The 13446-nt window shown below is 36.9% G+C and overlaps 1 protein-coding gene across 3 annotated transcripts in view; it reads left to right on the top strand.

The window, feature by feature from the left end:
- SYT1 (synaptotagmin 1) overlaps positions 1 to 13446 on the top strand; it is a 255317-nt gene that overhangs the window by 178261 nt on the left and 63610 nt on the right. For all 3 annotated transcript variants that reach the window (XM_031055590.1, XM_031055591.1, XM_031055592.1), the window contains 3 exons: positions 336 to 458; positions 3614 to 3781; positions 7034 to 7201. In XM_031055590.1, the coding sequence (XP_030911450.1) occupies positions 336 to 458; positions 3614 to 3781; positions 7034 to 7201 (459 nt within the window). The remainder of the gene's footprint in view (positions 1 to 335; positions 459 to 3613; positions 3782 to 7033; positions 7202 to 13446) is intronic.

Below are 13446 nucleotides of genomic sequence, written 5' to 3'. Positions count from 1 at the left end.
TGCCTCCTTGTGCCTCTTTAAGAGCCAGTCTGAGCCCAGAAGGACTATTTCTTCACATCAAGGTGATACTTTGTTTCTACTTGCAGGTTTTTTATAACAATCCTTGCTTGTTATAGTCCAAGGAGCTTTCTTCCTACTTCCATTGCTTGCTTGCTGATTTATAACATCTTATTGAGCAACTCAGAAAGTAGAGATATATATGAAAACTGCATATTTGAATTTCTGCTGTTTTGCTTGCTTTTAATGGCTCTAAAATAGATTTGAGGATCGTGTCTATTTTAAACTGCTACTTAACGCTTTGCCTCATTTATGAATATTACATTTCTTTTTTCTAGGCTCTTAAGGATGATGATGCTGAGACTGGGCTGACTGATGGGGAAGAGAAGGAAGAAGCCAAGGAAGTTGAGAAGCTAGGAAAAATACAATATTCTTTGGATTATGACTTCCAGAACAATCAGGTTTGACACAACCAACCTGTAATATCTCGTTTCTGTGTGTGCAGGTGGAGAATGAAGTAATGCATTTAGTTAAAGTAGATATTTCCAAAATCCTTACTACTTGCATGGACTAAAGGGAGAAAATAAGACAGAAAATTCATTAGAGGTACTACTAAATTGGTATTAAGTGCTCTTGGACTTTATATTACACGTTTAATCAAAAACTGAACATCCAGTTTTATCTAATGATTATTAATAACTTAAATTAAAGCATCACCAGCCAATGTCAATCCACATCAGTTATGGAGTTTGCATGCAGTCACCAAAATGTAGTTTCAGCCTTCAGGTATTTAAAATGTGAGCAAACACAAATGGGAGGAAAAATAGAGAGAGCTAAAGGTAAGTTGATTCACTGGGTCTTTTAGAAGGTTGGTGAGATTGCTTTCTCTCACTTTATCAAGTGTGTGCTTTGCTGTAATAACTAGCTGCATCAGGTTCTGTTGCTCTCCATGAAAGTACACTTCCCAAAATTCTAGTCTGAAATAAAAGTTCAAATAAAAAGATCTGTACCCAAAAAAACACAGGAAGGTTGGACAAGAATTTAAGGACTGATACTCCTTCAGTACTCTGCTCTGAAGCTGGTAAGACTAAACTTTGGCATACTTAAGTTTTCAGAATTAGTAGACACTGTAATGTGTAGTCCTAGAATTGACCAGCTTAACAGGTCTGGCCACATGCTGAACATATTTTATTCCCCTACCCAGCCTCTTTGCCAGGGATCAGTTTTGTCAAATAAACCAATTCACAGCCTCACATTAAAATTCACTGTGCTTAATTTTGGCCCAAAACACACCAACTCATCTGACTTCTTCACTTCTATTGTGTATCTTTCAGTAAGCTTGAGAACACATATCCTGCATTTCATTTTTGACAATATCAGTCAAAATAATGACTACTGAAGGTAAATCCCAGGTAATTCCTATTCGTCACCTGAACTGCCTTCCATATGTACTTGTGTAAATTCCACATTCATATTCTTTATTTGATGCTGTTCATAGAGCATGGTACTCCTACTTGTTGCAAGGCAAAGACAATAAGAGAAATTAAGAAAAATTTCTCTATTAGCAGGAAGGTATTTATACACAGCTATGCCCTGGCATAATAAATAGTCTTTGCCTTTATTTCAACAATCTTCTGACTACCAGTGCTTGTTTTACAATGCAGGAGCTAAAAAGAGTTCTGAAGCCTTTCAAGAAACTGTTGCTAAAGGAGCTTTTCCTCAACTCCCAGAGCAAATTGCCTGGCCATGTGATAAGTCACACTGATCCCCCTTGAAATCAGTATGAAATCAGTATGAAGTGTAGACCCTTCAGAAGCAGAAGATTTAATGAGGGGAAATGGAAAAGCTGCAAATGTGTTCTGAAAAATGGATTTCAGTTTTCTTAGACTATGAAAACAAATTTTCTGTGTGAATTTTATTAAAGGGTATGTTGATTTTATGAGCCGTATTTTACAAAGGAAAATAGGAGGGAAGAGCCACAAATCTGTAAGTCTGTATTTAATTAAGATAATAAATTATCTGAGTTGTGGATTTCTGTTTTGTTGTGCTGCTCTGAACTATGTAGCGGCTTAAAATTTCAAACGATAGATGATGTAAAAGAGTAGGAGAGGGGATTCAGTTATGTTAGTATAGTGCAATGGCATGAAACTACAGTCCCAAAATTTGGCTAATATATTGCATAGGGTTAAGAATACAAGATGACCAATGAACTCTCCAGAGCACTGTGCCTCAGTTTCAGAGAGAAAAATTGTAAAGGGGAATTGAATTGCTTTTCCACTGTGTTAACTAAAAATCACAGACTTGTTTTTCACTCTTTGATGTGTAAATCCTGAGCCTATTCATGTATTTATGAACTGATGCATCTAGAATAAAAGTGAGACACAAAAGAATAATTTCATACAGCAAAAGGAAAATGTTTCATGGAGCTTAAGAGTCCAATCAGTGAGAAAGCATGCAGGCCATACTGTGAATTTAAAACTGTCCAACTTTTAAGTCCAGCTTTGAGGAGTCTCTTAGAAGCCAGAAGTTTCTTTCACAGATGTACTACATTGTTCTATATTCCAGTTGATAGAGTTCCTGTTTCCAATTTTAAACAATTCATCCATGAGACAAGCAAATATATTGTGATTGAAGCACTGATTTAGAAGAAAATATTCTCAGATTTCATTCCCAGTTCCTAATATCTTCAGAATGACCTTGAGGAAACACTTCAATGTTTACTTTAGTTTTGTATCTATGAAACAAGATTAAAATTATTTTCTTTTTCTGAGCTGCATTATGTTGATGAGGCCTCATGCGGTCAGGGGTGTCTAGATTGCATGACATAACATGACATAACATAACATAGCATAAGCCTTTATTTATAACACAGAAAACAGCCAAGATGTTTACAAGTTCCATATGTGCTTCAGTCTTATCTTTGAAGTGTATAAGAGTTTTAACAATACAATTTTTCTGTTTTGCAATGAGATTAAAAATTGCTATTAGGACTTAGTTACCAAAGGTTCATTTTCTTGAGATATTTTTTGAAAATGCTGTCCTTAGTTTACTGCCTGGGCCCATTCACGTACATAGCAAGAGAATGTAAATACAAGGAAGACTGCAAGATTCATTTGTTTTCAGTAAAGCTTTGCCTGAGAATTTGCATTTGATTTTATCACCTTTTGTGTTTGGCTGGGGGAAGGTTACATGTTGGGGGTTTAGAATACAAATTTGTAGTCAAAATTAGACATTCTTGATTGTTTAATAATGTGATTTCTATTCATGGTGCTCAGCAGAGAAAAATAATGCACAAGAGGAGAGAGCAATTGAAAGTTATTTGATTGCAGTCTTTAAAAGGATGAAGTCTGTATTTAGCTGTAATCAGCTGCCCTTTGAAAACCTCTTTTCTGCTTTAAAACAGCCTTTGTACAGTCTGCATCTGCCATAATTGGTTCTCTAAAGTCAATAGTGTTGCTTCATTTGCCTTCCTTAAAGGGGGGGGTGGCAGGGAGAAGCGAGGGATGTATAGTTTCTCCTAGACCAGAAATAGAGTCTGCATATGCATTCCTCTGTTCAGTATTTCTATAGATATCTATTTGAAATTTCATTCTGCTGTTTTTTACTCTCTTTTCAGCTTCTGGTTGGGATTATTCAAGCAGCTGAGCTGCCTGCATTAGATATGGGTGGTACATCTGATCCCTATGTGAAAGTCTTCCTGCTGCCTGATAAGAAGAAGAAATATGAGACAAAAGTCCATAGAAAGACCCTTAACCCTGTTTTCAATGAGCAATTTACATTCAAGGTAGTTTTTTAATAATTATTGATACTTCTTAATTTAACCACTTTGTATCTCATGCTTGGCTATGAATTTAGATGTCTTAGTTAATTGATAACTGCAGCAAAATTAATTTTCATGTTGTAGAAACCCATGATACTCAATCTTGCTATATAATACAGGGTCAGAAAGGTTTGAAAGGCACAGTTTGGTTTTAGGCACTTTGATTATCCTTATAGATGGCAATCTGATCCATATTTTATGGCTGGATAAAATGTACAAGAAATTCAGAAAACAGTGACACTTGAACAAATGTCATGTAAATTTCACTAGACCAATGTTTTCTTTAAATATCTGATTTATTAAATTCAGAATAACATTTCCTGAAATATAAATTAAAACTCAAGGGAAGTAAATGGGTGAAGGACAATATGGCAGATTAGTCTTGCTAGACATTGTCCCAGCAGTTCTTTGCCGTGCTACTTTATGTATGAAAAGAAATCCTTTCTCAGGTTTAATAAAATATGAATTGAATAAATGTAGGTAAGCCTTACATTGCAGTATTTACATCATTCCAGTAGTATCTATTAATAGTGTTTTTCTAAAACTATGGCCGAATTCAAACCCCAGTTAAATAGAATAAAGGAATAGTGTACAGCATGTTCCACAGGGCTTCTCCTTATATACATTCCTCTGCTGTTACTTCAGGCCTTTCTCTTTGTGCCCAATCTTATAATGACAGCTACAGAATGAAAACAGGAACAGTGAAAGACTCAGGCTATGAAATCATTCAATGAGAAAGATATCCCTGTAGGCCACAACTACTACTGCATATATAAGCTTATTTTTTCCTTGAAGATGTTCATAAAAGTAATCTTTTGTGGGGAGTTATTTCTTTCTTGAGCTTTCCTAAGAGAGCATTTAAAAGAAAACAGAGTTCTAAATTACGTATTCCCATGCAGCTCACTAAGGCAAAGAAGGAACAAATAATGCTGTCATCTAAGATGAAGACACAAGTTATAAATAAGATCAGCCACTTCTGGACTATAATGTCCACTTGTTGTAAGTCACATCTTCAATATTTAAATTTTATGCTCCAGAAAATAATTTGTTTGCCATGCCAGACCTGACAGAGTGTTTAGGTGCATCTCAATATGGTACTGATCATCCCCTGTGGTCCGTGGTCTGTACTTGAGAGAAAACCAGCAGAGCATGCCAAGTACTGTCATTGTTCTGAGGACTCCAGTGACCATTTAACTGGAACTGCAACTATAATAACAACTTCTGTGGGAGCTGTTGACAGTGTCTCATTTACTTGTGCAGAGCTCTGCTCCTGTGACCCACTTCAGGTGGTGCACAGCTCCTGTTGGCATCCTTCCCATCTCTCTGGCAGTGCTGCCCACCAGGCAACCCAGGCCTGTGCTGTTGCCTTCTCACAGGGCACAGCTGCCTGCCTTCCTCCCAAAATACAGCTAATGGGAATGAGTTGACTTGTGTTCCTGCTGTATTGCATCTTGAGCCCTGAACCTTAGTCCTTCCCTCTTTCATTTCTTTTTCCCAGACATCCATGGTGCTGTTCCAGGGTGCAAGTGTTTGTCAGACTGCCGCTGTCTAAGTTGTGTACCCGCACTGCAGTGCCAAAAGGAGCCGAGAAATCCTAGCTGCCCTACACTGGTCTGGCAGAGGGAGGTGTTCCTCCTCAGATCCAAAGTGGGAACAGGGTTCAGGTCTAGAGGAGTGACCCATCTGTGCCAGAAAAACACTCCTGTATGTGTGTCCTTTTACCAAGGTCTCACTTACTTTAAGTCAAGAGACTGATTATGTCAGAGCAGAGAGCAGGGAGAGGAAGCAGCCCTCCACGGGAGCTGAGGCCATCCTTGATAGTCCAGAACAAAGCTGGAGACTGAGGCCACATTAGGAGTAATAAATGAAGGAAACATTTAGAAAGGGAGGTAGCTAAAATGAGCTTTACGAGATCAAGTACAGAAAAGTAAATAATGATGAATGTAGTCTTTGTATCCAAGTGACCAGGCTCCATTAAGTAGTATTGTAAAATAACAGAGAAATAAACTTTAGAACATTTTTCTTCCCCTGTTTTTCAGGCTATGTAAAAATGAAACTAACATTATTCAGATTTTTTCCTTTCACATACCTTTGCCCATTCTAGCTTTTTAGAAGCTACAGATAATTTAGAGAATGGAAAATAGATTTTGCTCTAGTATTTACTAAGATACACAGCCATGTACCACTGAAACTTTTCAACTCAGTAATGGAAGCTAGATCTGGCTCTCAACTTGATAAGCTTATTCTAAATGTTATTTATATAAGATGTTATTTAAAGAGGAAATTACTACTTATTAGTTAGTATTTTAATAAGCAAGTAGAAGCTGAGCAGTAACAAAAGACAACAGTCCTAGGGTTTAAGCAGGCAAGAACATAGAGATTAACAAGGCCAGTGGTAACGCCATGCTTTCACTTTCTAATTAGTAAAGTATTTACTGAATCCCATGGAAACCATTTATACCTGTAGGATATATTCAGATTGACCAAATGTTCATACAAATCCAAACAATTCCTAAATCAGACCTTTTCAGACACCCACTCAGGTGTAGCTTACCTGAACTGCATGTCTCCATCCTGATATTAAAAATGTGACTCGTAAACATCCAAACCACAGCATCTGTCTGAATCACATGAGAACAGCTGGAGTATTAGTCAGAACTTGGCCTTCTGCCACCACAATTTCTACTTACACATTGTGACTTAAAAAGCACCTTAGTGTCTAACATGTGAAAGGTGTAGTATTGAAAAATATGCCTTGGTAAGTAATAGTTATTGGTACTGTAAGAGACATATCCAGTGTCTAATTACTTTGTTTCATATCTAGTAAGCCAGTTCTGTTTTTTTCATGAGTCTGGGAGCTGAGTGATGACAGGTGATTTATTGAGGAAAAAACACCATTGTGTGAAAAGTTCATGTGTCTTCAGTGCAAGTAATTTGGCTTCTTGTTTCAGTTTCATCACCCACAAAATGATTTGAAGTAGAATGAGAAAAACCCAGGAGTGATGAGTGAGCTGCCACATTGTTCTATTGAGTACCAGAGCCTTGTCTCAAGAAATACTGCATCTGGTGACTCTGAAACAAATACACCTCATAATTTTCTCTGCAGTTCAATTTACCTGAGATGACAGCTGATAAACCAAAGAAATAGATTTGCATTGTAGTGGACCTATCTTTATTGTCTCAGATGCAGAGTTTGTCATTTCCTTGTCTTTGCAGGTGCCATACTCTGAGCTGGGTGGAAAAACTTTAGTGATGGCAGTTTATGACTTTGATCGTTTCTCCAAACATGATATCATTGGGGAATATAAAGTTGCAATGAACACAGTGGACTTCGGTCATGTCACTGAGGAGTGGAGGGACTTGCAAAGTGCAGAGAAAGAAGAGGTAAGAAAAATATCTTTTTTTTACACTTTTCACTTCACCTATAGAAACAGAAAAACCAGCAATATTTTTTTTTTGCCGAGACAGCTCCCATCTGTTATCAGCAGTCCTCAGATTTACTTTGCCTGATAAATTTTTGATAAACATCTTTTCCAATACTCACTGAATACAACATTCTCCTCTGCTTAATTCAATCAATCTTTTTGATACTTTATGCAACCTATTAAAAATGTTTTCATGAGTTTGACATTTTCTTGAATTGGTGCATTTTGGGTACATAGAATTTGCATTTAATTATAAGTGGTGTGCATTTAGGTTTCTTGGTGATTCTCGAGGGTTTGCATCTCAAGACATCTTATTGTGCGTGATGATAATGATAGGGTTTCACTGAAATACCTTACAGTTCTATTGAACTGCTATTCAATAATATCCTTTGATTAGAATTATGAATTTTACAAAAACCTTGGAATGGCATCTTACTCAAATATTTATTACCGTTTTTATTTTCCTCTCATTGTCAACATCCCTTGGATTCATTATTTATTAGGAATAGGTGCTACATATACACAAGACACTTCTTGGAAATATTCATCATCAGATTGTGCATCCTGTGAGCTTGTTCATACTGATACATCCAACATTTGCTGATCGTAAGACTATTTTTTCCTCATTTTTACATTATTTTTCCTTTTGATTCATAGACAGTACTTGCCCACTCAGAGTGCATAGCATGCTTTAATTCTCTGGTGGGAGGAGAAGTAATCATGAATCTGAGTTTCTCATCGTCTAATTCAGCTAATAAAGTGCTTTGGATTCAAATCTTAGTTTCTGTAATTAAAGGGACAATCTCTGAATGAAATCTTTCCTTCTCACAAGTGATGAAAACCTGAGTATTGATTTAGACTAAAAGTGGTGAAAACAGCATCAATTGCAGAACCATGCAACCTTCTTGGGTTTTCAGAAATGGTAGATTTCAGTTTTCCTTTTTGAGTGTTCATTTTAAAGACTGTTTTCAGATGGCTTTTTCAACTGCTTATTGATTTGAAAGCCACTACTACATTAAGAGTGTTCTGTATGGCATTGTTTCATAGTGGCAGTATTTGCAGAGCTCTCTTTTTGCAGATGACATCAGTGTCCTGCTATATGGGGCATTTTTCTTCCATTCTTAAATATGAAAATGAAAAAAGAGATAAAGAAAGTTTTCAGTTCAAGGGCCCTGTTCTTTTAAGCATCCAGCATACTAGAAAGCTGAAAATGTGAAATTGGAGTGTATTAATCCTTCCAAATTTTATTAAGTAACAAATTGGTCTTTTATTACACTACTATCTGTTCTGTCAAAGTGTTTCATGCTTTTATGTTTCAAAACACATAAAATAAGCCAAAGTATGCAAAAAGGAATTGTCACTTTGCCTTCGTAGTATAACTTTAGGCTTTTAGAACATAAACAATGATATGCCTATATGCAGCTTACAGATAACAGGCTACAGATTAGTGTGGGGTTTCATTTGCCTTATTGCATAGAAAGTTGCTTCTTAAGTGTTCTAGCTAACATCCACAGTAAGACCTGATGCAGTCACTTGGTTGCTTTCGTAGAATTCATACCCTGCTAATTCAATATGATTAAAACCTTGCTTGAAACGGGTATTGAGTGTGTGAGCTACTTCCAGAAATGCATTCTGAGTTGAAAAATACTATTTATTAAAACAGAAGGAGATAATTAAAATAAATAATTCTGGAAGTATTCTGGATATTAGAAGAGTAATGCAAGAGCTTTGAATAGTTTGCTGTAGAGATGAAATCTAGGTTGCCCTCACCTTTCTTCAAATTTCAGTTACTGTTTATGCAGAAAAGCCACTGTTATTTTTATACCTTTTTGATGGAACCTTTTTGAAGCTGCCACCAAGGCATGGCCATTTTATTTATAAGGAGCTAGGCAATATGATGATATGAAAGCATCATGAAAAACTATGCTTAGACCAACTCCTTAAATATTTTTTCATACTACAGGAGGTCTTGTGTTTTATTTTTGCATCTCAGTGCTCAAGCATGCAAGGTATCCAGTCAATATGGAAAAATATCACAACTTGGGGTATAAATATCACAACTTGGGGTATATGGAGACATTTTAATCTTAATTTTCTATATACTATGTGTAGCTAGTTTGTAACAGCTCATAAGCTCACTGTACAAATAAAAAGTGATTCTACAAAAACCACTTACTCATTAGACAAGTTTATTTCATCCAAACTTAATTCTACTCTATTATGGAACCTCTACTTCTGTCATATATATGATGAGCCAGATTCAAATAATTGCTTAGCCCAATTTGGAAGAGAAATCTCTACCAAGGAGCAGGAGAGGTGCATCTGTCAGAAGTTTGGGATCTGTGTTTCACATGAAATGTCATGCGTATTCCATATTTGATTCAAGTACCTTACCATCTTTGATGTTCCAGTCCCTGCTCCACAGAAAAGATTCCAAGCAAATTCTAGTGTATTTTAAGTGGTAATAAGTAGGGATGGGTGAGATCATATCTGCATAAAGGGATTGTCACCTGACCCAGCAGATGTTTCAGTATTCACGGCAGATACAGCTGCAACCAAGAAGTACCCGGCTTCAGAATTAGCAAAAACAGCACTGAGTGTATGAAGGCTAACATGATTTACCTATATCATAGACACAGGTTTGACTCTTGGTAGTGATCATGAATATGATATGATGGTCTTACTAAAATAACAAATTAAAACCTGAGCAACTTATTTAATCCAAAAATTTATGACAAATGTAATTCCATTGCTAACAAAATATCTTTTGCTGACTATTATACATATTGTAATTGTGTAATGAATTTACCCTTGAAAAGCACATCTGCATGAGATTTGCAATATTTGAATAATGACAGACTTTATTTCCTTTCTTGACCTTACAACACTTAGGCAAGTTTGTCAGTTCTCAGCAATCTAGTGCTAACTAAATTCTAAATATGAAATTAAGTATAAGTTTGAAATAAAGTATAAGTTTCCAAAGTATCCTTAATGTTTTAATTATGACCCCTATACAAGATGTATACCAAAGTGAACCAGTGGCAGTTGTCACTAGTCACTTTAAAAGAACTATTAGGTGGCATCAGTCAAAATGAATATAAAAATCTCAGTTTTAGTTTATGTCAAATTCAGTTGATGCACATCACAGAATTACAACTTAATTACCACTTCAGTCATAGGGGGCAAAACAATTTTACAAGCAGTTACTCTTCTTTTTGCTCATAATGCTCCACTGTACATTCTGTCCTATTTTTTAAATGGGCTTAAAATTGAAGGCGGAGGGTGAAGGTTTAATGAAATAATGTAAGCTCTATCTCTCACAGCCCAGTCACTTGAATGGCATCTCTCTGACACTGCTTTCTCTTCTGGGAAAGGTCTTATTAATATATTTATGTTGATGAAGTACTTTGAAGGTACAAGCCTTTGTGTGAGCATTTGTTATGACTGTGAGAGGGCTTTGGGAATGTGCAATGACTGCTAAATATTGAGGAGGCTGCTACTAATGAGCTGCATACCTTGAATCCTTTTTCCTTGGCTGCCTATAGATCTGCTGTCCCTGTGTCTAGTAGTCCTTCAGTCTCATTTGACTGAGTGTGGGAGGGAGGAGTGGTAGATACTGAAAGGTTATTCACTTTTACCAAGTCTGACATATAATGGTTTGGGCACAGAGTGTTAAAAAGCAGATCACAGGAGTTTGCTCCTCTCTGTCATCTACCAGATGTCATTGCTATTAACTTTATCTGAGTACACACTGCATCCAATATCTGTTATCACTCCAGTACAGAAGGCCAGACAGACCTCTTCTTTGCTCACAGCGGTGTGAATCATACTGAGAGTCATCTTCTGAATACTTCAGCTGATTTCCCTCCAGACATTTTGTTATATTGGCACTTAAATTGAAAACCGGTTGTAGCAAACATGCCAAGAAATTTTAGGGAATATAAGGAAGAGCAGAAACAATTCTTTCCCTTGAAAGCAGTGGAGAAGCAGAGACTTATGTCATAAGGAGAAAAATCTTTGTTGACCTGACAGTATCCAGCACCAAGAGTTCTGCAGATCTTTCACAACTGCCATGACATGAGACACTCTGCATTATCTGATCAGGCATCCACCATGGTTAGGTTACATGATGGAGGCATGCTCATACCACAGTGGGTGATGATGGGTATATTTTATACAAGGCTTCTGAGTGGGAGGTCTGCTGGAAAACACCACACTCCTATGGGATGCACAACCCCCAGTGGGAGAGATGCACGGTGCTGCCTTGGAAAGGGGTGAGAGGGAGGCCTTCAGGTGGAAAGAGCAGTTCTGTGAACTTTGACTGTGCTGTTTATGAGGATTGTTCTTTCCTGCCTTATCCAAAAGTAAAAAGTGAAGGAAGGAGGTGGAAAAGTGGGCCTGAAACCTGTATTTAATACCTTGTTGTACTTCATAGAAGTTAGAGACTGTGACAAAGTTACTGAGCCTCCCAGCTCATTGACTCTCAGGAACTGAAACTTGCAGAGATATAAGAGGAAAGGACATTTTTACAAAAGTCACTGTCAAATTACAGCAGCAAATCACTGTTATTTTCTGTTATAGTTACATGAGCAATGGACAGATGATCTAATAGGCCTTTCCCAATGCTGGTAATAACACTTAGTTCTTTTACAGCTTTTCAGATAGCACAGTGCTTTGCGAAAGAAAGTATCATTATCCCTATGGAGATGCTGTCAGAGTGTCAGACAGATTTTAAAATGTGAGATTTCCTTTATTTAGCTGCATGTTATATTGGAACACTCTGCTTTCTTCATGGTGTTTACATCTTCTCAAGTTCACTTCTTCTTACTCCCAAAACTTTAAAATGTTAAATCTAAGAAGGTTTTAGTTTTCAGGTTTTGTGAAGAGTTTATGCAGTAAACAGAGATTGTCGAATGCCTGTTCAACATTGTAACTGCAGCATCTGTCCTGCCAAGGAACTGAATTTCCTACTGAGACAGGGAACAAAACAGAGGTTCAGAAGTTTGAGAATAAGCAATCCTGCTTTAAAATTCTTCAGCAGTTAATCAGTTGTTTTTCATCTTGAAATTGAAGATGCTAAAATGACTTTAAAGGTAAAACAATATGATTCAAGTGGAACTGTAAGGGTACTGTTTTCAGTTCATTAGAATTATGCATTTCTTTTCTCACCTTTCATACTCAAAGTGCTGGCAATCCCACTATATACCTTTGTTGAGTATTCTCTTTTTAACTCCCTCTCTGGAAGAGATGCCTTAGGAGGTCACTTTCTTGTGTTATAATAAAAATAATGTAATTGGCTTACTTGAAATCAAAAGGAACCTTGTCTCCATTCATCTCAAACTGTCTGGCTTTACAGATATTGAATTCAAATACAGAAGACAGTATAAGAGGAAGAAGCTGAGTGATAGTGTTAAATTCAGGCACTTCTGGGGCCTTTCTGTTCTTGGACAGTATTCATTCTGAGATCATAAAAGCATGTATTGCTTATTTGCCAAAAACATTCTTATTACCATTTTCCTTCCACATGCAGAAGGGCATCCTGAGGTTAAGCTGTGCTGAAATAGTAGATCCTACACTTGGTGCTAAGCATCTAATGACCCATAATACACAAAATAATAATAATGTTTGTTTCAGACAAAGTATATTGCTAAGAACCTTGTAGAAAATTACAAGGCCAAAGGAAGGAATATGGGAAATTCCCAGCCTTCACATATTAATATTACTGTGTGGGATTTTATTGCTCAAGCAGAAGATACTTTAAAGTTCAAAGACACAGCCACATTCAATGGCAATTGGAAAGCGGTGTTCTGAAATTGTGTTTTTATAGAGTTTTGAGAAAGCTGCTGAAAGGGATCAAACTCATCTGAAGCTAGAGTATGAAGAGATATTTTGGATGGAAACTGCAGAAGGAATTCTAGAAAATACAGATTTAATTCTGGAGTACTCCCAAGTATAAAGCTCTGTAATCTGGGAGAGGCTGCAAATGGGTCTGTAGGACCAGCTGATGAGTGTGAAAGGGCTATATCTGGAATTGTTCAGCGTTGTTCTCCAACTGGACTTTTATGTACTTATTTTTCTGACTACCAGCATCAGTGAATGCATAATCCAGGGGCAGAAATGGCCTCGCTGGGATTCCAGGCAGAAGCTTCATGGTAGTCCAGGCTAATACCTTATTTTCCTTTCTCCCCTACATTTCCAAACCAA

This window comes from Geospiza fortis, unplaced genomic scaffold (assembly GCF_000277835.1).
Source record: "Geospiza fortis unplaced genomic scaffold, GeoFor_1.0 scaffold166, whole genome shotgun sequence".
In the NCBI taxonomy this organism is placed as follows: Eukaryota; Metazoa; Chordata; class Aves; order Passeriformes; family Thraupidae; genus Geospiza; species Geospiza fortis.
Note: the sequence above shows the minus strand (reverse complement) of the source record. Positions and strands in the feature narration are given on the sequence as shown.